Below are 26,542 nucleotides of genomic sequence, written 5' to 3' on the forward strand. Positions count from 1 at the left end.
ACCCAGGCGCCCCTCTTTTTCTGTTTGTTTGGGTTTTTTTTTTTTTTTTATTAATTTCTCCTTTTATCTGTATTAATTCCTTCATTTTGATTTCTTTCAGTTCACCTTACAGGTTTTTTTCCTGACTTTTTGAGTCAGACATTTAACTCCTTCCTTTCTTTTCTTCTTTCTTTCTTTCTTTCTTTCTTTCTTTCTTTCTTTCTTTCTTTCTTTCTTTTTCCTGATGTAGGTATTTATCGCTGTGAATTTTCTTCTTTACTGGTTTGGCTGTATTCTTTAGGTTCTAAAATGTAGCATTTTCCTTATTTTGGCATTCTCTAGAAATTTTGCAATATTGATTTCTTTTTTAACCCAACTCCAAGGGTTTTGTTGTTGTTTTAAGGTGAAAAGGCCTTTGTTTCTTGATTTTATTTTATTTTTTTTTTAATTTTTTTTTTCAACGTTTTTTATTTATTTTTGGGACAGAGAGAGACAGAGCATGAACGGGGGAGGGGCAGAGAGAGAGGGAGACACAGAATCGGAAACAGGCTCCAGGCTCCGAGCCATCAGCCCAGAGCCTGACGCGGGGCTCGAACTCACAGACCGCGAGATCGTGACCTGGCTGAAGTCGGACGCTTAACCGACTGCGCCACCCAGGCGCCCCTCTTGATTTTATTTTAAATGTATAATTTCAGTACATTGTACTGAATCAGAGTATTATTCTACTGTTACTTTTTGGATTTATAGAGTTTTTTCTTTTTTAAATTCCAGTATAGAGTGTTATATTTGTTTCAAGTGTACAGTGTAGTGGTTCAACAATTCCATGTATTGCTCAGTGCTCATCAGGGTAAGTGTACTGTTAATCCCATTCACTATAGAGATTTTCTTTATGGCCTTTTTAAAAAATGTTTATTTATTTTTAAGAGAGAGAGTGTGCAGGCTGGGGAGGGGCAGAGAGAGAGACAAAGAATCCCAAGCGGGCTTGCCACTGTTCATGCTCTGTCTCTCTCTGTCTCAAACATAAATAAACATTAAAAAAATTAAAAAAAAAAAAAAAAAAGAATTGGACGCTTAACAGATTGAGCCACCCAGGCATCCTTCTTGATGGCCTTTCTTAAGGTCATTTTTTGTTAATGTTCCATGGAGTTTTGAAAAAATGGCTTAGACTTAAATTAAAAAATAATTAAGGAGCATAGTTCTTTCCCTAAGAATTATTTATTAATGTCTAGTATATATATCCATTTAAAAATTTGAAATTATAAAATCAATATTTGACAATAATGTAAAACCATAACAGCCAAGTTAAAGACATTGTAGATTGATACTATCTTTTCTTTTTAAAATTTTCTTCTGTTTATTTATTTTTGAGAGAGAGAGAGAGCAAGCAAGCCAGGGAAGGGCAGAGAGAGAAGGAGACACAGAATCTGAAGCAGGCTCCAGGTTCTGAGCTGTCAGCACAGAGCCCGATGCGGAGCTTGAACCCTCGAACTGTGAGATCGTGCCTTGGGCTAAATTCTGACTCTTAACCAACTGAGCCACCCCAGCGCCCCAGACTGATACTACCTTATTAAAGTGGGAATATTTTTCTGAAGCATGCCAAAATTAGACCCTTTCCATGCAAAATTTCTATGTGTACCATAAATAATACTTAGAAAAACTGAAAATTTAATGAAAAATAAAATAAAATTATATATAAAGTAGGAAAAAAGCTTAAATCTATACTTTATGAAGTTTATTTAAAAAAATTTTTTTAATGTTTATTCATTTTTGAGAGAGATAGAGCACAAGTGGGGGAGAATCAGAGAGAGAAGGAGACACCGAATCCAAAGCAGGCTCCAGGCTCTGAGCTGTTGCACAGAACCCAATGTGGGGCTCGAACCTATAAATGGTGAGATCATGACCCGAGCTGAAGTTGGACACTTAACCCGCTGAGCCACCCAGGCACCCCATATACTTTATGAAGTTTGAAATGAATTTTGAAATTATGTTAGAACAAGCAGGTCTTGTATTTAGTGTGTGTAGAAAATATTTTGGTTTTGGCTCCAAGTATCTGCAAACAGTGTGGCATGATGATGTTAATTCATTTTAATTTGACAGGTTTAAAAATGGAGGTAAAGGGAGGAGGTCTCTAAGGCTTAGGGTCCCAGTTTCATGATTCTTTTTTTTTTTTTAATTTTTTTAAAATTTTATGTTTTTTTATTTTATTTTTGGGAGAGAGAGAGTGCGCATGCGCATGAATGGGGAAGGGGCAGAAAGAGAGGGAGACACAGAATCCCAAGCAGACTCCAGGCCTCGTGCTGTCAGCACAGAGCCCGATGCAGGGCTTGAACCCACAAACCACGAGATCATGACCTGAGCTGAAGTTGGATGCTTAACCAACTGAGCCACCCAGGTGCCCCTCCCCCCCCCTCCACCCAGTTTCATGATTCTTAAGCGAAGGCAGTATATGTTCTGGAGTTTGCTTCTATACTCTTTGAAATGCTTGTTGAATAGTGGTTTGATCTCAGAAAAAAGATATTCTTTGTAGACCTAATGAAAACTCTATTTTAACATTCTCTAAAGATGTCTAAGTTGACTTGGTAACTTGTATTTGCATTGACTTCTGTTATAAAGATGTCACCTCTGTAATTTCTAATTTCTATATGATACTGCAACTTTCTCTTTGTCTCTCTTTTTTAGAATTTTTATTTGGCTGCTGCCTTTTGAAATACAGGCCCTAAAAATGCCAGCTTGTTTGGACTTAGAAGATGACCTGAATAAATGATAAAAAAATAAAGACATTTTGGTGAGTGAAATCTTTTGTGAAAGAGTGGTTAAGGCTCAACTTAATTCCAAGCAATGGAATGACTCTACTAAAGTTACGTAGCAAATTAAAAAACTGTTTCCTTTATCATCTAGCGTTTTGTCAAAGGAGAAGATAGTCCTTCAGCCAGTTATCGAAGGTATCAGTATATTTAATGAAGCCCCAAATTCACTAAGTTTGAGTGCCTTCTGTTCCTCTGGGGTTGAGAACTTGATCTATTTTTTTCTTTCTCTTCGAGAGTCCACATACCTCTTAGGAGGCACATCATAACATTTAAATGCATTTCAAATATCTGGTCTATTCCAGCACTGTACCAAACCCAGCATAGTTCACTCACACCTAGCATTGTACTAGTCAATCATGGGAGTTGTAGAAATTGAAAATTGGTGACTGGGCCTTATGCAGCTATAGTGTGTTTCATTTGGCATGCAGAGTATTTTTATTTTCTGAAAATGTAAACCTATTTTAAAATCTGGAGATTTCACTGAATATATGGATTTTAGCCTTTTCTTAAAATTCAGAACATCTGCCCAACTCCTCCCATCCTTCCAAAAAGAAAGTAATAAGCTGGAGCAGAGGATAGTAGCTGCTTAGCATAGATGGGTATGTGAGTTTTCTGTTACCCAAATCATTCATACAGTGTGTGTAAATACACTTAATATCCAGTGTTCTTCTCTTATTTTATCTGCCTAACCGCTATGAGTATGTAAGTTTGTGGTTTCTGATGCAGATCATAGTGTCTTGTCTTTTGTTCAAATGGCAGCCAAGCTGATATTCTGAATAACCTGTAACAATCTTCTACCCATTATTCAGCTACCTGCACCAGTCCCTTCTGTTCATATGTAAATGTAAATCTGGTGCATATTAGCAGGGTATATATATAATATGTAAGGTATATAAATTTATATATTCATAAATAATATAAATTTATATATTTACAAATATATATGTTTAAATATATTTATTTATTTTTAACCCTACTGTGATTTGGAAGATGTTCATAAGTAAGCTTCTAAGCCTTCCTGATGTCTGTGGAGCAGCACTATGTTGCTGGTATGCTTGCTTTTTTCTTCCCTTTTTTTTTTTAAGCTTTTTATTATGAACAATTTCAAACATTTTATAAAATTATACTATAAACAAAAGTATAATAAGCACCTGTATACTAATCACCTATATTTAACCATTATTAAATTTTGTCATATTTGCCTAATCTATTTTTCTCTCAATTATTTTAAAGTAAATTATAAGCATCCTGATGTTTTACCCCTGAATGCTTCAGTATGCATCCCTTAGACAGTAAGAACATTGCCCTATATAACCGTAACACCATTGTTATCACACCTAACAAAATTAGTGGTAGTTCACTATCCTAAAAATGTGCTTTACATCTTTTTTCCAAACCAAGACCTAATAAAGGACCATACACTGCATTTGATTTTTAAAAAAATTTTTAAAAGCTCTTTTAATGTAGAATAGTTTCACCCATCTCTTTCTTCCTTGATTACAACTGACTTACTGAAGAGGCCAAGCCAGTTATGCTGTAGAAATCCTACACTCTAGATTTGTCTGAATATTTCCTCATGATGTTATTTAAGTTATACCTCTGTCTCCTGTATAAAGATTTTATTATATTCAGGTTAAACATTTTTGGCACATTTCACATAATGTTTTATCCTTATTAATGATCCTTTTCTGAATTATTTTATCAAGGATCACAAAATTGTGATTTTTCCAATGATATCATTCTTTTTACATTTAAGTTGGCTTTCTTCTTAAAAAAGAGCTTTCCTTTATCAACTGGAGCTATTTGGTTATCCTGAAATATTACCCTTAAATGATTTAGTTTGGAAATCTATTTCCAAAAGTAGAATAAATAATATGCTTGCTCTTTAAATTCTCCTGGATGTCACATTTATTCTTAGGTTCTTTACAAAAGATCAAAAGAATGAAATATGGCCTTTTGTAGCAACGTGGATGGAACTGGAGAGTGTTATGCTAAGTGAAATAAGTCATACAGAGAAAGAAAAATACCATATGTTTTCACTCTTATGTGGATCTTGAGAAACTTAACAGAAGACCATGGCGGAGGGGAAGGGAAAAAAAAAAGGTTAGGGAGTGAGCCAAAACATAAGAGACACTTAAAAACTGAGAACAAACTGAGGGTTGATGGGGGGTGGGAGGGGGTGATGGTGGGTGATGGGTATTGAGGAGGGCACCTGTTGGGATGAGCACTGGGTGTTGTATGGAAACCAGTTTGACAATAAATTTCATATAAAAAAAAAATCAAAAGATTCCCTGTTACAAGTGAAACCAACAGATAATCTGGAAGTTTATTATGTGGCGAGTGAGCAAATTAACTGGTGGTTAATCTTAACAAACCCAGAGAGATAGCACATGTTTTCTTGTGATGACCATAAATGAGCAAGTGAGTCTCAAACTGGTCAGCTGTAATGATTTCTGTCTCCAAGAGCAGTCACTGAACTGCATTTCACTCAAAATTAGTTAATTGTTTTGATTATAAATCCTTTGTTAAAGACTAGATTTTAAGTGGACGTTATGTCAATGAATATGTTATCGGGAAGAAGCTTCTTTAAAAAGTTTCTGGGGGCGCCTGGGTGGCTCAGTCGGTTAAGCGTCCGACTTCAGCTCAGGTCACGATCTCGCGTCCGTGAGTTCAAGCCCCGTGTCGGGCTCTGGGCTGATGGCTCAGAGCCTGGAGCCTGCTTCCGATTCTGTGTCTCCCTCTCTCTCTGACCCTCCCCCGTTCATGCTCTGTCTCTCTCTGTCTCAAAAATAAATAAACATTAAAAAAAAAATTAAAAAAAAAAGTTTCTGGAGAGGAGGCCAGCAATTTTTCATACTTACTTTTAATTTCTTCATTTTTTAAGCACCTGTGTAGTGCCATAGTACTTTTAAACCAGTAATTCCTGAATTTGGATTAGTTGATTTGTTTTATCTGCCAGGAGATGGTTTTCCAAATTCAGATTTGCCAGCCTTCATGACATGACCGATGACCCCTTTAGAAGACAGATTTTTAGTTGATCTCTTTCTTTCCAGTAAAAGATTTCTTTTGGAAAACACTTCTTAAATCTTAAATTCTTTTCTTGTAGTTGTTCCAACGGGGAGTAGCTATTAAATAGCTCTAGTATTTCAGGCAGTCTCAGCAATCAGTCGTTTTCCTGATGAGTAACAGCTTTTAAGCCCTAAAGTCTTTTTCAGTCTTGTTTATTTACCTCTAAAGTTCTTTAAAATCTGTAAGGAGCAGATGGCAGTTGACTAAAGGCAATGGTATTTATAAGGGATTTTCTGAATGCTGTTGTTTCTTAACCACCCAAGTCACACTATTCCTTTGTAACAGTCACAGTACTAGAAAAGGTGCTTTGCTCAAATGTAAGTTTTTTTGTTGTTGTTTTATTGTTTTCATGTTTACTTACAACAGAGGAATTTTTCCCCGTAAGATTGCTTAAATTGGTTTTTGGAAATTCTTTGTTCTTGAAATTTAATTGACTGTTTAAAAAAGAAAAAGAGGGAATACAAACTGGTGCAGCCACTCTGGAAAACAGTATGGAGTTACCTCAAGAAACTAAAAATAGAACTACCATACGACCCAGCAATTGTACTACTAGGTGTTTATCCAAGGGATACAGGTGTGCTGTTTCGAAGGGACACATGCACCCCAATGTTTATAGCAGTACTATCAACAACTGCCAAAGTATGGAAAGAGCCCAAATGTCCATCGACGGATGAATGGATAAAGGTGTTGTATATACATACAATGGTATTGCTTGGCAATCAAAAAGAATGAAATCTTGCCAATTACAACTAAGTGGATGGAACTGGAGGGTATTATGACGCTAAATGAAATTAGTCGGAGAAAGACAAATATCATATGACTTCATTCATATTAGGACTTTAAGATACAAAACAGATGAACATAAGGGAAAGGAAGCAAAAATAATATAACAACAGGGAGGGGAACAAAACATAAGAGACTCTTAAATGTGGAGAACAGAGGGTTGCTGGAAGGGTTGTGGGAGGGGGAATGGGCTAAATGGATAAGGGGCATTAAGGAATCTACTACTGAAATCATTGTTGAACCATATGCTAACTAACTTGGATGTAAATTTAAAAATAAATAAATTATTAATTAAGAAAATAAAATAGGGGTGCCTGGGTGGCTCAGTCGGTTGAGTGTCTGACTTTGGCTCAGGTCATGATCTCACAGCTCATGAGTTCAAGCCCTGCGTTGGGCTCTGTGCTGACAGCTCAGAGCCTGGAGCCTGCTTCGGATTCTGTGTCTCCCTCTCTCTCTGCCTCTAACCCACTCTCATTCTGTCTCTGTCTCTCTCAAAAATAAATAAACATTAAAAAAAAAAAAATAGAAAAGTCTTAAAATAAAATACACACCCTTCTATTAATTAGAATAACAAAGAACCAAAATTCAGAACTTGGGATAAACATGTATTTGAAACTAGATGGAAGGAGATTTACTAAAAGAGTAGAATTTTTAGTAGTAGACTAAACAGAAATTTCACTGAATGAAGAGATCTAATTTGTAATTTCCTTTTTCCCTCATTGTAAAAGCTGCCAACAAGAAAAACAAACTGTTCAGAATAAATGGAGTAGGGGAACCTGTTTGCATCTATGTATCATGACTTTGATATCTAAAAGGCTGAAATGAGTGGAAAGAATATGAATATTAATACAAGTTCCCTGAACTAGATAATAGTTATTAGAATGAATAACTGAATCTAAGTGCTATATTCTGTAAGTTTTCTATATTCTATCCTGTAAGTTTTCCTTTTTTTTAATATCTGACAATTATATCCATTATCCATAATCTGACAATTATAAAAGTCCAGTTTTAAAGACTTTTGTTCTGGTTCTGCCTCATGGAATGGTAAAGTAGTAGTATTTTTTGTTTTTGTGCACTTTTAAATCATCCGATAACCTGATTATTCAGTTGATCATATTTTAAATATTTTAGATAAATTTGCCTTAAAATTAAATTATTCTACAACTGACACAAAAGATTAAAATTGTGATTTAAATTTGCTATATGAGTATCCACTTTGTTAGAAAAATGTATAAAGTTGGAGGGTATTTTATATACTCCAACATAATCTTAGGAATGAGAAGTAAGGTATGTAGATGCTTAATGTGTATTTTCTGTTATATTATTATTATTATTATTATCATTGATGTAGATATGCTGGACTTCCGTCTTTAACATGGGCAAATAAAACCATATAGTATTTTGCTTTTACCAGAGTTTTACAACATGATAGCTTATCAAATTAGTGATATACTGCCAAAATAGTTTTAGAAATCACCCTATAAAAACCCAACAACTCTATCCTATACCTAAGCCAATAGATCAGTTTGTAGGCATCTCTTTGCAGAACTGATATGCTAGTGTGAATTTGAGGTAAAATATTTAGTATTTAGGAAAGAATAAAAAACGATTCTTGCATGGGACACCTGGGTGGCTCAGTCGGTTAAGTGTCTGACTTCGGCTCAGGTCATGATCTCACGGTTCATGGGTTCGAGCATCCGGCTCTGTGCTGACAGCTCAGAGCCTGGAGCTTGCTTCGGATTCTGTGTCTCCCTCTCTCTCTGCCCCCTCCCTGGCTCACACTCTGCCTCTCTCTCTCTCTCTCTCTCTCTTTCTTTCTCTCTCTCTCTTAAAAATAAATAATAAAACATTAAAAACAAATTAAAAAAAATGATTATTGCATGTAAATCCTAAATGAAATGTCAAAGAAGAAGTAACTCAATAAAAGTATGTTATATTTAAACATTAAAAAAAAGTTAAACAGTTTTTAAAAGTTGATAATTTTTTTCCATTTATACTGGTATTATAACCTATTACAGCATATTTAGCTTTGCATGTCCCTAAATGACTTGTAGCATATTTGGAAAATAGGAAAAGAAAATTTACCAGCCTAGTACAATCACTGTTTGCATTTTAGTGAATTTATTTTCAGCCCTTTTTTTCTTATCTATCTTTAAAAAAAACACACAGTTGTAATTCTATAAGGAATGTTTTTAAATTAGAAGAGTTGTGTGAGATTCTTATGTATCCATGTCATTCTGGCTTAACACAAATGCTAAAAAATGAATGTTCACTCACTTTTGGGTTAAGAAGTGATCTTCAGTCCCAACGCTAATGGAGAAAATGGCCACATGGTGTGATTGTTAATACATGTATTCTTTGATAGACAGCATAACTGAAAATAACAGATAATGTGACTTCTCTAGATCTAAAAGTTGAAAAGTAATTTCTGTCCTGGACACAGTTCTTTCTTTCTATAAACATGTGTTAACTACTTATTTTCCTTTCCTAAAAGTATTTAAAAATGTTTTATTGTTTTGTTTCTAAATTATTATTTTTAGCCATATAACTATTAATAATACTTTAAAAGTTATTTTATTTATTTTTTAAAATTTATTTATTTTTGAGAGAGAGAATGCATGCACACAAGCAGGGGAGGGGCAGAGAGAGAGGGAGACACAGAACCTGATGTGGGGCTTGAACCCATGAACCATGAGATCATGACCAGAACTGAAGTCAGACGCTTAACCGACTGAGCCACCAAGGTGCCCCTAAAGTTATTTTAAAGGGTCCTCAAGACTTTAGGATTTTAGATAGTCCTCCAGATGTTTTTAGTTGGGTCAAGCTTTGCTTTGCAGGTTAGAAAAAGAGAATGGCTTTAGAAACCTTGGCTCCTCTGAAACTTTTGTCAGAACAGGAATAAGGGGAGTATTGGAGAGCCCTTTGGTCTGCGGGGTCAAAGGCTTATATAAATTAATTTTCAAAATATAACTTGTTTTCTTGTGATTGCTTGTTCCCTCCTCCCTGTATTCTAGGTAGCCTGACATAATAGACATAAACATTATAATATAATAAAAGGAACTTTATTTAAAACTGGTGAATTTTTATTTCAAGTATTTTTAAGAACTAATTATTATAGACTATCTTAGTTTATCCTCTCTGTAATTTCTTAATGTTTATAGTGTGCTTTCTTATTACTTGGGAAATAAATTATAGTTTTTACAGACCAATGGATTATACATTGTTGATTGTATAATTATGCATTGTAACGCCCTTTTTGTATCTTCTCTTTTCAAAGGTTTGCTTATTCTCCATTTGGCATATGCTACTGGAATAATATTCACCATGGTTTTGGATGACCTTCCAAACTTAGAAGACATCTATACTTCCTTGTGTTCATCATCAGTGGAAGACTCAGAGATGGATTTTGATTCTGGACTAGAAGATGATGACACAAAAAGTGATAATATTTTGGAGGATTCCACAATATTTGTGGCCTTCAAAGGAAATATAGGTGATAAAGACTTCAAATGGAAATTGGACACAATATTGGAGAATGTGCCCAATTTGTTACACATGGGTAATTTATTATTTAATTATTTTTAAAATTTAGTTTAATTATTTTTTTCTTTTTCTTTTTTTTTTGGGGGGAGAGAGTGAGCACATGCCAGTGGGGGAGGGGCGGAAAGAGAAAGAGAGAGAGAGAGAATATGTTAAGCAGGCTTAGTGCGGGGGCTCAATCTCAAAACTGTGAGGTCATGACCTGGGCCAAAATCAAGAGTCGGATGCTTAATCTACTGAACCACCCCGGTGCCCCTCTTCTTGTTACTTTTTTAAAAAAATGTTTGCTCTTCTGTGATTGTCTTGAGTTTTACGAAGTAAAACTTTGCCATACTGGATTGAAAGGCTGATTTTAAGTGCAGAATTGGAATTTTAGAATTTTTTTTTTTATGGAGGTATAGTGGACATATAACATTACATTAGTTTCAGGTGTATAACTTACCATTCCATATTTGTATATATTGTGAAATGATCACCCACCACAATCTAGTTAACATCTGTCACCATACATAGTGACAGTTTTGTTGTGATGAGAACTTTTTTTTTAATGTTTTTATTTTTGAAAGAGCGCAAACAGGGGAAGGGCAGAGAGAGAGGGGGACAGAGGATCTGAAGCAGACTCTGCACTGACAGCAGAGAGCCCAGCGAGGGTCTTGAACTCGCGAACCATGAGTTTATGACCTGAGCTAAAGTCAGACACCTAACCGACTGAGCCACCCAGATGCCCCTGCAATGAGAACTTTTAAGATATACTCTCTTAGCAACTTGCAAATATGCCATAGAGTATTACTAACTATGGTTACTTGCTGTATGTTATATCCCTGTGACAATAACTGGAACTTTGTATCTTTTGACCCCCTTTACCCATTTCACCTCCACCCCCACTCCCTGTCCTGTCCCCTGTCAGCTACCAGTCTGTTCCCTGTATCTATGAGCTTGGTGTTTTTGGTTTTGTTTTGTCTTGTTTTTTAAGATTCCACATGTCTGTGAGATCATACAGTATTTGTCTTCCTCTGGCTACTTAATTCACTTTAGCATAATGCCCTCAAGGTCCATCCATGTTTCTTATAAATGGCAATATTCTTTTTTATGGCTGAATAACGCTCCATTATATGTATGTATATATGTATGTATATATACACACACACACATATATATGTGTATATATGTATATATATGTATACATATGTATGTATATATGTATGTATGTATACGTATGTATGTATGTATATACATAGACATGTATGTATACATATATATGTACACACATATATACATATACGTATACATACATATGTATGTATATACATATGTGTATATACATACATATATATGTATACATATATACATGTATATATGTAAATTATACATATATAATTTTTGAGGAACCTCTATATGTTTTCCACAGTGGCTGCATCAGTTTATATTCTCACTAACAATGCATAAGTGTTCCTCTTTCTCTACGTCCTTGCCAACACTTGTTATTTTTTGTTTTGTTAATAATAGCCATTGTAAAATTTTTTAAATATTTATTTATTTTTGAGAGAGAGAGAGAGAGACACACACACACAGAATGGAAGCAGGGGAGGGCAGAGAGAGAGGGAGACACAGAATCTGAAGCAGGCTCCAAGCTGTCAGCACAGAGTCCAATGCAAGGTCAAACTCATGAACTGTGAGATTGTGACCTGAGCTGAAGTTGGATGCTTGACCAACTGAGCTACCCAGGTACCCCAGTAATAGCCATTCTAACAGGTGTGAGGTGATATCTCATTGTGGTTTTGATTTGCATTCCCCTAATGATTAGTGACATTGAGCACCTTTTATGTACCTGTTGGCCATCTGTATGTCTTCTTTGGAAAAAAGTCTGTTTAGATCTTCTGCCCATTTTTTTTTTCTTAATTTTTTTTTTTTTAACGTTTATTTATTTTTTGAGACAGAGAGAGACAGAGCATGAACGGGGGAGGGTCAGAGAGAGAGGGAGACACAGAATCTGAAACAGGTTCCAGGCTCTGAGCAGTCAGCACAGAGCCCGACGCGGGGCTCGAACTCACATACCGCGAGATCGTGACCTGAGCTGAAGTCGGACGCTTAACCGACTGAGCCACCCAGGCGCCCCTTCTGCCCATTTTTTAGTTGAGATTGTTTGGAATTTTATAATCAAGTTGTATGAGTTCTTTAGATATTCCTTATCAGATACATGATTTGCAAATATTTTATCACATTCAATATGTTGCCTTTTCATTTTGTTGATGGTTTCCTTTGCTGTGCAGAAGGTTTTTAGTTTGATATAGTTCCGCTTGTTTGTTTTTGTTGCCTTTGCTTTTTGTGTCACATTGAAAAAAATCATTGCCAAGACCAATGTTAAGGAGCTTACCACCTGTTTTCTTCTAGGAGTTTTATAGTTTCAGGTCTTACATTAAGTCTTTAATCCATTTTGAGTTAACTTTTGTGTATGGTGTAAGATAGTAATCCAGTTTCATTCCTTTGCATATGGCTGTCTGGTTTTCCCAGCATCATTTATTGAAGAGACTGTCCTTTCCCCACTGTGTTTTCTTGGCTCCTCTGTTGTAAATTAATTGACCATATACGTGTGGGTTTATTTCTGGGCTCTCTGTTCTGTTCCATTGATCTATGTGTTTTTATGCCAATACCGTACTGTTATGATTACTATAGCTCTGATTTTTTTTTTTATTTAATGTTTATTTTTCAGAGAGACAAAGACCATGCGAGTGGGTTAGGGGCAGAGAGAGAGGGAGACACAGAATCTGAAACAGGCTCCAGGCTCTGAGCTGTCCGCACAGAGCCCAATGTGGGGCTTGAACCCACGAACCATGAGATTATGACCTGAGCCAAAGTCGGATGCTTAACCGACTGAGCCATCCCGGTGCCCCTTAAATGTTTATTTGTGAAAGAAAGAGTATGTGCACGTGAGTAGGGGAGGGGTAGAGACAGAAGGAGAGAGAGAATCCCAAGCTGACAGCAGAGAGACCCAGTGTGGGGCTTGAACTCACAAACCATGAGATGATGACCTGAGCCAAAATCAAGAGTCAGATGCTTTAACCCACTGAGCCCCCACGTGCCCCTAGAATTTTTTCTTTTAATAGAAATGCTGTTGTGTTTCTTTTAAGTACATGGAGAAACTGAACATAATAAGGTATTGTTTAACATAGTAATCCTTAAATTATCTGCTCTAGTAGGTAGGAGTAATTCTCAAGACCCAATTTTATTTCTTGTTTTTAACTCTCTGGTCTTTAGTTTCCTTACCTGCAAAATGAAGAGGTTAGACTGGATCTTAAAGGCCCCCAAAAGCTTAGAAAAATCTTACTTCATGGTTCTACTTAAAATGTACTTGAAATTTGCCTTCCTGAATTTTATTTATTTATTATTTTTTAATGTTCACTTTTGAGAGAGAGACAGAAGGCAAGATGGGGAGGGGCAGAGAGAGGGAGACAGAGAATCTGAAGCCGGCTCCAGACTCTGAGCTGTCAACACAGAGCCCCAAATGCAGGGCTCGAACCCATAAACCGGGAGATCATGACCTGAGCTGAAGTCAGATGCTTAACCGACTGAGCCACCCAGGTGCCCCTTGTCTTCCTAAATTTTAGATCAGGCTGCCAACTGGCAACCTGTTGGATCCAGCCTGCAACCATGTGTTATGGCTCTACTTCAGTTTTGTTTGTTTTGATGTTTGAATTTCATCGCCAATGCTTTAAAAATTGAAATATTTTGCATACAAATCCAGATTTTGGATTTAACTCTAAAAATGGAAAGATTTGATAACATTGAACTCTCTCCTTGTCCCAGGCAGTGCTGAGGAGCAGCTGCTATTGAGGGCAGGCCCTCATCTCAGATAGTTCCCATCTGGCCTCTTCATACACTTGGATTACCTGTCTAGGTCTTGTAGGCATTTGTGTTTTTGAAACTTGGTTAGAGGTTCTACATCATTTTTGGTTAGCACAGTTATCTAATCTCATCAGACATAGTACAAAGCCTAGATCTTACTAATTTTTTTAGGCTTGGTGGTTTTTTGTTGTTTTTTTTTTTTAGATTTGATGTCATTTTCTCAAGGGCTTTTTTTTTTTATACCATGTAAAGAATACTATTAGAGAATTTTATATGTTAAACTTGCAGTTATTAACATCATTGTCACTCTAGTCTTATTCACAATATATTATAAGAGCCTTTCCAGGTTAGAGCAGCATACATGAAATTAAATTTTTATAGTCCTAATATATCATATTACACAGAGAAAAGAGTGTCAATGAGCACGAAAGTGTTTATTGCTCTTATAATTACCCCCATTTTTTCTTGTTTGAGATTGCTGAATCAGGGGTGCCTGGCTGGCTCAGTTGGTAGAGCATGCAACTTTTTTTTTTTAATTTTTTAAAATGTTTATTTATTTTTGAGAGAGACAGAGCACAAGCAGGGGAGGGGTGGAGAGAGAGGGAGACACAGAATCTGAAGCAGCTCTAGGCTCTGAGCGGTCAGCACAGAGCCCCATGTGGGGCTCAAACTCAAACTGTAGATCATGACCTTAGCCAAAGTCGGACACTTAACTGAGCCATTCAGATGCCCTTAGAGCATGCAACTCTTAATCTCCAAGTCATAAGTTAATCCCCTACTTTGGGTGTAGAACTTACATTAAAAAATTAAAATAAAAAAATAAAATAAAAAAATAAAATATGGATGGGTAGCTGAATCAGTTTGTTTATGGCTTTCAAATAAATTGCCAAACCCAGATTTATGGTGTTATCAGATTGTATTCTTGGTCCACAAGTATTTTAAGTCAAATGTCAAGTATGATGGAAGTTAAAAAAACTTTTGATAAATATAACCATGTAATAAACAGGATTTTTCTACACCCATATCATAAATAGATAATACCATAAGCAATTTTGATGTATGTCTAGACTTCGAATGAGATTCTGGTACTCTTTAGATTGGGCATATATACTCTGGAACTAGGATCCCTCGCTTCCTACCTTTTGCTTTTTGGAGGCATAAGTGTCATGGAAAGGAAATTGACCTGAGAATCAGAGCTGGGTGTTAGTCCCATCTCTGGTGCTGCTAGGTGACCCCAGGATTCTAGGCAGATCACTTATCTTTTCTTGGCCTCAGCTTCCTCACATGTAAAATAGACTTGGACTAAATATTGCCTAATCTTTTCTTAAGTTCTATAATTGTATTTAGCAAGTGGTCTTTTATATCCACATTAGAACAAGTGAACTCCATGTCTGGATAAATTAACTTTCAATGTGTAGTGGTTTGGAGGTGGAAGGGGCTTTAGGCAACATGTAGGCACTTTAGATATATCTGATTTTGACAACACATATGCCCATATGACCCATTTTCTTGATACTGGAACGCATAAATAGAGGATACCAAAGACTTAATTTAGCCAAGTTCATAACAAAAGGGAAAATTATTTTGCCTGGGGTTATTGAGAAAAAAATTTTTTTATGAGTTAACTGGGCCTGGGATTTGTTTTTCATCTGTAAAACACAATTACAAACAACATTTAACCTCCTCAGTTAAACTTTTGTACCTTCTTTTAAAAACATGTCCTGAAGTTTGCATTGACTTTTCAGACTTGCTGAAATGCAGGGTTTTCATATCCTAACTGAAGCTTTGTTGTCAAATTATATTGTTTTTCCCTTCAGTGCGGTATGCTTCAGTGAAAATTATACTCTTATTTAAAGCAGGAAAAAATTGGGGCGCCTGGGTGGCTCAGTTGGTTAATATCCAACTTTGGCTCAGGTCGTGATCTCATGGTTTGTGAGGTCGAGCCCTGTGTCGGGCTCTGTGCTGACAGCTCGGAGCCTGGAGCCAGCTTCAGATTCTGTGTCTCCCTCTCTCTCTGCCCCTCCCCTGCTTATGCTCTGTCTCTCTCTCTCATTAATAAATAAATGTTAAAAAAAAATTAAATTTTTTTAAAGCAGGAAAAATTTTAAAATCAAAGACAAAAAAAGCCTCCTTCTTAAATTGAAGGATTTATGGGACACTGGAAGAAATATCTTCTTCCTGTCTTTGTGAATATCTTGTACAGAGATACTCATTATTTGTTTGTTTGTTTATTTATTTATTTTTAAGTAGGCTCCATGCCTAGTGTGGAGCCCAACATGGGGCTCAAACTCACAACCTGGAGATCATGACCTGAGCTGAGATCAGTTGGAAGCCTAACCAACTGAGCCACTCAGGTGCCCCAATACTAGTTAATATTTAAATAGGACTATGAACTGGCATAGTCTGCATACTGTATTTTTGTATTTATAGAATTTCAATGAAATTTGAGACTTAAATATTCTCATGATGCCAGTTCACATGTATTGAATGGAATCCAGAAATAGACCTTAGTCTATTCATTTAAACTTGTCTCTCTCTTTCTCTCTCTTATAATCCTTACTCCATCTTACTGCTTTCCATGTATTTACTGCATGTGTGTATATCAGGGCCTGTGCTAGGTTTTTGGCATATATTTTCTCATTTAGTACTCACATTCTCATGAAATAGTTTTTTCATGGTTTTAAAGAAGAGAAAGGTAAGTTTCAGAAAGGTTGAATAATTTGTTCATGGCCACTCAGGTGCTAAGTGCTAAAACCGGAATTAGATTTGAAGTCTGTCTAATGCCAAAGACTAAGTTCTCACAGCTACTCCAAGGCAATGCTCTGCCTTGTTCTTTTGCTTTTGGTTAGTTTTGTTTGTTCCATGTCTTCTGGTGGTTAAAAGATTACTAATATTATTCACTTTCTTTCATGACCAAGAATCCAGCAAGCTAAAGGTACAGAAGGTGGAGCCCTGGAACAGCGTGCGTGTGACATTCAACATCCCCCGGGAAGCAGCGGAGCGGCTACGGATCCTGGCTCAGAGCAACAACCAGCAGCTTCGGGATCTGGGGATTCTCTCTGTTCAGATTGAAGGTGCCTATCTGGACCCAGATCATAACAACAATAGAATGTAGCATGATTTTCTTTGCTGCTTTGTCTGTTCCCCTCCTGTTTCAGAATGCCAAGTAACTCACGTAACCTGTACTTCCCATTGCCACACCTTAGGGTAAGGAGGGATTGAGGCTCTGTCTGGGTGATGCTTCCACATCCATAGCTTCAGACTCCATTCCCTTGGCTCATTTTGTCTGTCTGTCAGATTTGGATTTTATTGGCACCCTGACCAGGAACTGATTTGTCTTTTTTTTTTTTTTTTTAAGTTTATTTATTTATTTGAAGAGAGAGAACATCAGCAGTGGAGAGGCAGAGAGAGAGAGAGGGAGAGAGAGAGAGAGAGAGAGAGAATCCCAAGCAGTCTCTGCACTGTTAGCGTGGAGCCCAGCTCGGGGCTTGAACTCACAAAGTGTGAGATCATGACCTGAGCTGAAATCAAAGAGTCAGGTGCTTAACCAACTGAGCCACGAAGGTGCCCTTTAACTTATCTGTTGTTTAAGGAATATCTAATTTCATTTGCTTCTGTCTACCAAATAAGCTTTAGTATTTATTTCTTTAGTCATCTAACAGAGATTAGGAGGCCCTAAATGGTCCTTTTTGTAGCAGTATTCATTTTTCAAATATTTTGCCAGAATGGTCTTTTCAAAATGAAAATATGCTACACACACATACACATACATACGCGCACACACACACACACACACACACAAACACACACAGACAGTATCCAGCCTAAAACCCCTGCTTTGGCTTGCTGTTATTCACAGAATAAAGACCAAACTTCTTACTCTAACCTCATGGAACTTGTGTGGTCTGGCCTCTACTCTACCTTTCTCATCCAATCTTAACTCATCCAACCCTCCTCCTTGCTGTCTATTCCAGCCTCTCCAGCTTTCTTCTGGTTCCTTGAATATGCATTTCTTCCTCCTGCCATGGGCCCTTTGCATTTATGTATTCTCTATATGGAATATTGTCCCTTACCAATTCCCCCTTCCTTAGTAAACACCTACTCAGCCTTCACGTATTAGCTTAAATCTTCTTGAGGATATATTTTCTGAACTCCTTGACTAATTCAGAGTCCTTTGTTATATGCTGTCACAAAAGTCTGGTTTTTGTCCTTAGATCATTTATGTCACACTTTCATCAGAGCAATTGTTTCATTATTGTTTTATTCTCTCCTAGATTGCAAGCTCCAGTAGGGCAGAGACCATGTCTGGTTTTGCTCACTGTTGTAGTTCTGTTTTCCTGGAACATGTTAGTTTCCTGAGTAAACATATGTTGAATGAAGGCAAGGGAAGCACACACATAATAGCATCACTTTGCTTTAGCGCTTGGAATACAGTGATAAGTATAATATGGTCCTTGCTGTTATAAGCTCAAAAGAATTTCCTGATCTTGGTGAGGGAGACAAACCTGTGAGAGAGAAGTACCAGGAAGGGGGAAGCACAGAGGAGGTTCTATCTTTGGAGGCCCCGTGAACTAGAACCTTTCTTCCCCTCCTGTATTGATGCAGACATAGTGGCAACCAGTGATTTCAGCCTTTCCTTCTACTGGTGGGCCAAACCTTCCTAACTCCGTGTTTGCTTAGAGCCTAAATGCGCCACAAAACCTTGGCAGCCAAAAAGGTTAATACTTCATGTGCAGGAGTGAGACACATTTTGTGCAGTGTAGGATTGTACGTTGCTGTGCCCCAAAGGGGGCAATAGCAGCAAACAAATGAAGATTTAGAGAGGATTATAGGTAGAGAAATGGGGTAAATCCCATCATTTGATAAAAAAGGGAATAGAGGTTTAAACAACAACCAGCCTATTATGAAAAATGGTCGATTGTCTAAAAGGATCCAGAGAAGTAACATTAATTCACAGCAATCTATAGGATATAGGATGAACTTTTGGGAAGAGTGGAAGTAAAACAGCTGTTGGCTACATAGCAATATGTAGGCCGTTTATATTTTATGAAAACACATAAGTGGTTTCTTAAACTCTAAACGTTTTATAGTCTGTTACCTATTTATGTGAGTTAAAAGGGCTTTGAAAACTTACATGGTAGTGTTTTCCACTGGAGAAAGAAAACACCAGTTTCTTCTTTTAATCAGACCTACTTCCCTTAAGTTCTTTTAAAAAGATAAGGTGCTAGCTCCCCTTTATTGCCATAAATTAAAGCATAAGAACCATCAAGAAAGTAAAGTAGATAACATGTATTTCAAGAAATTGTGAAATTCACGTATGGTAGTGATTATCACATTACAGAAAAGGGTCCTTTAACTTTTAGGGTATGCATATATGTCCCAGGTGACCTCCTTTTCTCTCTCTGTGCTCCCTCAGAATTCGGGCAGGAGTGAAAGTGGTGGCAGCAGCTTTGCTTTTGTGAAACTGGTAATAAGCTGATGCCTTTGTAAGTTGTAAGAGGTGTCTGCTGCAAGGGTGTAAGGTCAGGTTGCACAGCCTGTTCTCCATAGAAGAACACTCCCTGTACCCTTCCTTTTTTTGAGTTTTGGCCAGGGAGTTGGGAAGACATCTTTTTTGAGTATATTTTGTGTCCCCTTTATTAATTCATGGTGATTTAAAGCAGAAGTCTGCAAACTTTTTCTGTAAAGGGCCAGAGAATAAATTCTTTTGACTTTGTGGGCCCTAAGATCTCTGTCACAACGATTTCAGTCTCCTTGCAGTGCAAAACAGCCATAAGCAATATGTAAGTGAATAAACATGGATGTGTTCCAGTTACATGTTATTTAAGTATATAGGCAGCAGACTAGATTGGGCACATAGGCTGTGGTTTGCTGACCCCTAATCAGTGAGTTTGGGAGCCTGTAGTGTTCTTTATGTGTGTTTCTTTGGCACCAGTTAGCTTATATGCAGTTGGCAAATAGGAGAATGATAGCACTATAATGTGAGAATTGTGTGTATTCATATAAAAAAGGCAAGGGAAGCTGAAATAGAATAGAAGGATGATTATAAGAAAAAAAAAAAAACTCAGCTACTGCATAGGTGGGAGTCCTTTCAGCTCTGTTTTAAGGTAATTAAGGATGAGAATTTAGATACCTTCCCCAGAAGTGCACCCCAAGTGCACTTGCATGGCTCTTGCTTGTGACAAGTTCACTTCCTCCTGTGTCTGCTTTAATGGCAGCCCCAATGGCTCAGAGCTTTACTCAATCTGCATTATCATAGCATCTTTAACCGGGCATTTCCACTGTAAATGTTCTTGGATATATTGCCTCCAACAGTTAATGTTTTCATTAGAACTCTGATTACAAAGCCACATACATTTTGAGTAAATCCTAACAACATTGTTTTTCCCATAAAACCTATTATTTTCAGTGTGAGTTTTTATAGAATGTGGGGTTTCCCAGGAATGCATTCATCATTTGGAAAAATGCCTATAGTTCTTTGTAAGGTTATAAGATAACAATTCATAATATACTCAAATAGCTAATGAGTACCTACCATGTATTAGACACTGTTCTCTGTATTAAGGATATAATTAGGGTGGCCATATAATTTATCATCTAAATTAGGACACTTTTGAGAGTAAAAGGGGTGCTATTTTTAAAAAAAATTTTTTTTTTTAACGTTTTATTTATTTTTGAGACCGAGACAGAGCATGAACTGGGGGGAGGGTCAGAGAGAGAGGGAGACACAGAATCTGAAACAGGCTCCAGGCTCTGAGCTGTCAGCGCAGAGCCCGATGCGGGCTCGAATTCACGGACCGCGAGATCATGACCTGAGCTGAAGTTGGATGCTCAACCAACTGAACTACCCAGGCACCCCAAAGGGGTGCTATTAATAACTATCCCAGAGCAAAAGATATAAAAAGGAACCAGGGCAGATTCATGGTTATCCTTGTATAGTAATGGATGAGGCAGACAATAAAACAAGTGAATGAGTAAGTCATTACATGGGATGTGCTCTGAAGAAATAACATGATATTCTGGGGTGCCTGGGAGGCTCAGCCAGTTAAGCATCCGACTTTGGCTCAGGTCATGGTCTCACGGTTTGTGAGTTCAGGCCCTGCATCGGGCTCCATGCTGACAGCTCAGAGTCTGGAGGCTGCTTCAGATTCTGTGTCTCCCTCTCTCTCTACCCTCCCCCCACCAAATAAATAAACATTAAAAAAAAGAAGAACACGATGTTCTGATAAGGGTGACCTACCCTTGGATAAGACAGTTGGAGGAGGTCTTTTGGAGCCTGTGACACTTAAGATTACATGAATACTGAGAAGTTGGCTCATGTGAAGAGAGTAGAACTATTAGAGGCAACTATTTGCACATACTCTATGTGCAAAGGCCTTGAGGTGAGAAGCAGCTTTGTGTGCTTAAGAAATTTTTTAAAATGCCACTGAGGCTGAATCCTTATTATTGAAGGAGAATATAGTGTGAGTTGAGGTTAGAGCGGTAGGCAAGAGCCACATCTGAGCTCTTAAATATGGTAGCCACAAACCACGTATGGCTGTTGAGCATATGTGGCTAGTTCAAACTGACATGTGCTATATTGATATAGCATGGATATATTGAGTCAAATAAAGTATATTACAATTAATTTCACCTGGGGTTTTTTTTTGTTTGTTTTTTTGTTTATCTTTTCACTGTGGCTTCTAGAAAAATTAAAATTATATGTGTGACTCATATTTCTGTTGAACAGCACTGGACTAGATAGATTACTAAGGCCTTTTATACCCTGTTAAGGAGTTTGGCTTTTATTTCTACAACAGTAGGAAGCATTGGAACAGTTTTAAGCAGAGAACTGAAATAATCTCATGTCCATTTCAAGAATAAATACTCTTTCTGTTTAGAATGTCTTAGTGGGGAGCCTGGGTGGCTCAGTTGGTTAAGTGTCCATTTTTGGCTCAGGTCATGATCTCCAGGTTTGTGAGTTCGAGCCTCGCATTGGTTTCTGTGCTGACAGCTCGGAGCCTGGAGCCTGCTTTGGATTCTGTGTCTCCCTTTCTTTTGCCCCTCCCCCACTCGTGCTTTGTCTCTCTCTCTCTCTCTCACTCACTCTCACTCAAAAATAAATACACATTAAAATTTTTTTAAAAAAGAATGTCTTAAGTTTGGTATATTAATAGTTGCTTCCTTTTATTGGAAACCTTCAAGGTCTGTATTCTCTTTTTCTTTTATTCCTAACTCCCAGAGGCAAACAGTTTAGAGCATCTTGTAACCCTGGTAATCAGTCCCTTATTAGTAGGATGTTTGTTCCCTGTGACCAACCAGCCTACCTGCCTGGTGGAAATACTTAATACAGAAGGGTCACTTATCAGTGATAAGACAGGAAACTACTGTGTCCTCATTAGCTTCCTACTTTATCATCTGGCTCTGTAATCCAGAACCCTACAGTACATAAGGAAGGATGCCAAAGAATGCTGCCTTTGACCTTCTTAGCCACTGGTTAGCTATACTTCTATCTGTCCACATGGTGGTGCTATCATCCACAGTAACAATAGTCAAAATTTTGGATTAAGCAGAGGAAGTCTCCTGAAATTTGTTTCTTTTTATCATTAAACCAAGTAAAATTTAAGTAAGTTACCTCTAAGTTTAGGGTCTAATAAGTTGGAACACTTCTAGATGTTACCTACCAGGGTATTGTGAGGTTCAGATGAGATAAAATTTTGTAAGCATTAAAAACTTCATGTGAGTGTTGGTCTCATAATTAGATGCTGCAAAAGTACATTAGTAGCAATCTATCTACTCTTCATTGCATAAATATCTCTAATGGATATCTGTTTATGCTGCACTAGTTGAAAGGGAAATGGGATTTTGCTCACAAATACTACAGTGTCCCTATACCATCATATGTTCTTTCTCCATTAAACTTACTCTTTTCTCTACCTTCTAGTCATAAATTCCCAAAAGGTAATCTAGGAGTTTGAGAGTTTCTGAGAACATTTAATTCCTTCTTGTACACATGGACATGTACACACACATGCACACACTATGAGCTAGTTGAAAATAGTCACTCAGAGTTACAAACTCTCTCCTGACACCATACATCATTAATGATTGTCCATCTGCTGTATTGTGAGGATTGATTATGTTTTCCTTGTGCTTCATGTAAGTAAACTTACTCAAGTGAAGTTGAAGAAAGACCTATATAGTATTGAACCTCCCCTTTGTGTGGTTGGTAAACTTACCATAGTTCTTTAAAGACACAGACAACTAAAGTTTTTGTGTACTTGTTTTTAAAAAACATTTGCGTCTTATTCTTATGGTTTCCTTTTTTGTAACCTGTCATTTTTTCAGGGGAAGGTGCTATCAACCTGGCTTTGGCTCAGAACCGAAGCCAAGATGTGAGAATGAATGGACCCATGGGAGCCGGAAATTCAGTTAGGATGGAGGCGACATTTCCCATGGCAGGTGGTCCAGGTGAGATCTCCCACTCAGTTATATGACATTTTACTGGTTTCCTTTTTCCCTTTATCTGCTAATGTATGATCATTTGAGTTTTGCAAAATAGGTGGGGGTTCCTGACACATCACTGTTTACTGATTTAGGAAAATAAGACTTAAATCACTCAGGAAGGTAGAATCACAGAGCATGGGCTCATGCTTAAATGTAGATAGATGAGCACTGAGCTGTGCAGCAAACATTTGTTGAGTTCTTATTGTAGGACAGACTCTGCTCAAAGTGTTGGAGATAGAAGTGAATAAAATAGGGGCACCTGGGTGGCTCAGTCAGTTAAGCATCGCTCAGGTCATGATCTTGGCAGTTCATGGGTTTGAGCCCCTCGTCAGGCTCTGTGCTGACAGCTCAGAGCCTCGAGCCTGCTGTAGATTCTGTGTTTCCCTCTCTCTTTATCCCTCCCCAACTCGCACTCTGTCTCTGTCTCTCAAAAATAAATCAACATTAAAAAATTTTTGTTTTTAAAAAAATAAAATAGGGGCGCCTGGGTGGCTCAGTCGGTTAAGCGGTTAAGCATCCAACTTCGGCTCAGGTCACGATCTCACTGTCTGTGAGTTCGAGCCCCGCGTCGGGCTCTGTGCTGACTGCTCAGAACCTGGAGCCTGTTTCAGATTCTGTGTCTCCCTCTCTCTCTGACCTTCCCCCGTTCATGCTCTGTCTCTCCCTGTCTCAAAAATAAATAAAACGTTAAAAAAAAAAATAATAAAAATTAAAAAAATAAAAAATAAATAAAATAATAAAATAAAGAAGATAAAATTAAAAAAAAAAGAAATGAATAAAATGTTTTTTACCTTCAGAATGTTTATAGTATAATGGAGTATGTAGCTTTCCAACTGCCACCCATTTTCTATGAGGCTGAGAATCTGAGCCGAAAGTTCTTTGTGTTTATGTGGAATCTGAAGAATATGTGGAAGAATATGTGTTTTTAGATATTTAGAATTTGAGAGAGTTATAAATTATTTGTTAACTTTTCTAGTAAAACTGAGATTTCTTCTTTAGAGAATGAACTCAACATTCTGTGAATCACAAAATATTAGAATTGAGTGGACTCTCTCATTTAAAGCTGAGGAAACTGAAGCTCACAGAAAGGAAGCAGTTTACCCAGGGTCAAGTAGAAATAGACTAATATCACGGATTTAACTCCTAGTCCAGTGCTCTTATCACTACATTAGTGGCTTTCAAACTTTTTCTGCTTTAGGACCTTTTATTCAAATAAACCAGAAAAGCACAGCTGCTGTGGTTGAAGCAGAGTAACCACCTGAAACTATACTGAGTCATTCACATTCCCACTTACCACAGTAGCTCTGGAAGAAATAGAGCAGAATGGAGAAACTTAATTTATAAAACCATTATTCCAAACTGTAGCTGAAGACTTGGCCATATAAAATTGGGACTAGATTTTTATCCTGGCAGTGCCATTTCCTGGTTACCTCAAGCTAGTCACCGTACCTCTCCAAGCAATAGTTTCTTCACCTAAAAAATCAGATAGTAATGCCTACAGTCTTTTGTGCTCATGTTTGAAGGTGGATGAGCCCTGAGCCATGTAGCTGACATTTACAGAGTTCCTATTATATGTCAGGACCTGTGCTGTTGAGCTGTTACAGAATACCACATGGCAGATAAACAGTACCTATCCTGGTACCTGTAGTAGGGAGTCAGTATAGTTATAGTTCTCCACAGAAATCTGAGCATTTGGTATTATGGTAGCTTAATGAGAGATAATCAGTGATGCTAGTGCCACTACTGAAGAACCAGAGTGGGAAAACTCTGGCCAAGTTGCATATAGTTAGTAAAAGAATAGATCTAGAATGAGAGACAAGAAATCTGGGTTTTAGTCTTAACTCCTGGACAAATGACTTAATATTTACTGGCCGTAATTGCCTGGAAACATATTTATGTCCTAGAAAGAATGCTGTGGATCCCTTCCAGCCTTACATTTTTAGGACTTTATTAAAACTGACATGAACACACTAATGCAAGTATCTGGCAAATAGCAGGCATATTTACTAAGCATCTCTAGGATGTAAGTGTAAATTATAGTGATATAGTTCATTGTCAACATAGGAAACTTAGAAGCTTAAGGTTGAAATCAAGTTAGATTGGAATTTAATGAAGGGTACTGATTGTGCTAATATATGTAATACAAAGTTGAAGGAATAATAAAGTTGAAGTAATGATCTGTAGTCATACCAACATTTTAACCCCTAGGTATCTTTCTTTACTGCCAAGCGTATTTTAGGAATATTTTTCTCTGATGTCCATTGGGACAATGGTTGCAAATAAAATTTAATATTAGGTTGAACATTTATAAACAGAGAAAGTTTTAAGGGAAAGAGATCTTAACTACCCTCTAAAACAATAATAAATGACTTTGGAATTGTCTGTCTAGAATGTCTTGGATTGTCAATTATTCTTAGTATTACTTTCTTCGCTTAGCACTGGCAACAGAAGTTGACTGATAAGCCAGAAGTCTTTTGTAATTAAAAGCCTTTTTTAATCCACAGGCTTTTTTTTTTTTTAATTTTTTTGTAGCCATATAGAACTGCCAAGATTAGTAAGGGTGCCATAGTCATTTAGTCATGGTTTCTTGACCTTGTCACTGTTAATATTTTGGGCTGATCATCTTTTGCTGTGGGCAGCTGTCCTGTGCATTGTGGGATGTTTAGCAGCCTGCTTGGCCTCTGCCTACCAGATGCCAATAGCACTACCACACCTTCCCCCCTAGTTGTGCCAACAAAAATGTCTTCAGATGTTGCCAAACATTCTCTGGGGGACAAAATTGCCCCCAGTTGAGAACCATGGATCTCGTGCAGATTCCTACCTAGTGCTGGAATATATGTTAGAGTGTCATTACTGAACATGTAGTCAGCATGCTCTTGAACATTTCTGGAGATAGAAAGCTCATTGTAAACTGAGAAAACCTGTTTCTTATCTCCAGAGAACTTTCTTACTGTCTAATTACCATCTTTGAAAAATGGAGGGGGGTTTCTCAGAGACAAATCCAGTTATAGACAGATAAACATTTATCCAACTGT

The 26,542-nt window shown here is 37.3% G+C and overlaps 1 protein-coding gene across 9 annotated transcripts in view; it reads left to right on the forward strand.

Annotated features, from left to right (window-relative positions):
• Positions 1-26,542, forward strand: part of NCOA6 (nuclear receptor coactivator 6) — a 107,714-nt gene that overhangs the window by 40,494 nt on the left and 40,678 nt on the right. For all 9 annotated transcript variants that reach the window (XM_042980548.1, XM_042980550.1, XM_042980552.1 and 6 more), the window contains 4 exons: positions 2,659-2,764; positions 9,916-10,197; positions 16,940-17,095; positions 23,349-23,471. In XM_042980548.1, the coding sequence (XP_042836482.1) occupies positions 9,963-10,197; positions 16,940-17,095; positions 23,349-23,471 (514 nt within the window). In that variant the 5' untranslated portion in view covers positions 2,659-2,764; positions 9,916-9,962. The remainder of the gene's footprint in view (positions 1-2,658; positions 2,765-9,915; positions 10,198-16,939; positions 17,096-23,348; positions 23,472-26,542) is intronic.

The sequence above is a fragment of the Panthera tigris genome, chromosome A3 (genome assembly GCF_018350195.1).
Source record: "Panthera tigris isolate Pti1 chromosome A3, P.tigris_Pti1_mat1.1, whole genome shotgun sequence".
NCBI classification, from domain to species: Eukaryota; Metazoa; Chordata; class Mammalia; order Carnivora; family Felidae; genus Panthera; species Panthera tigris.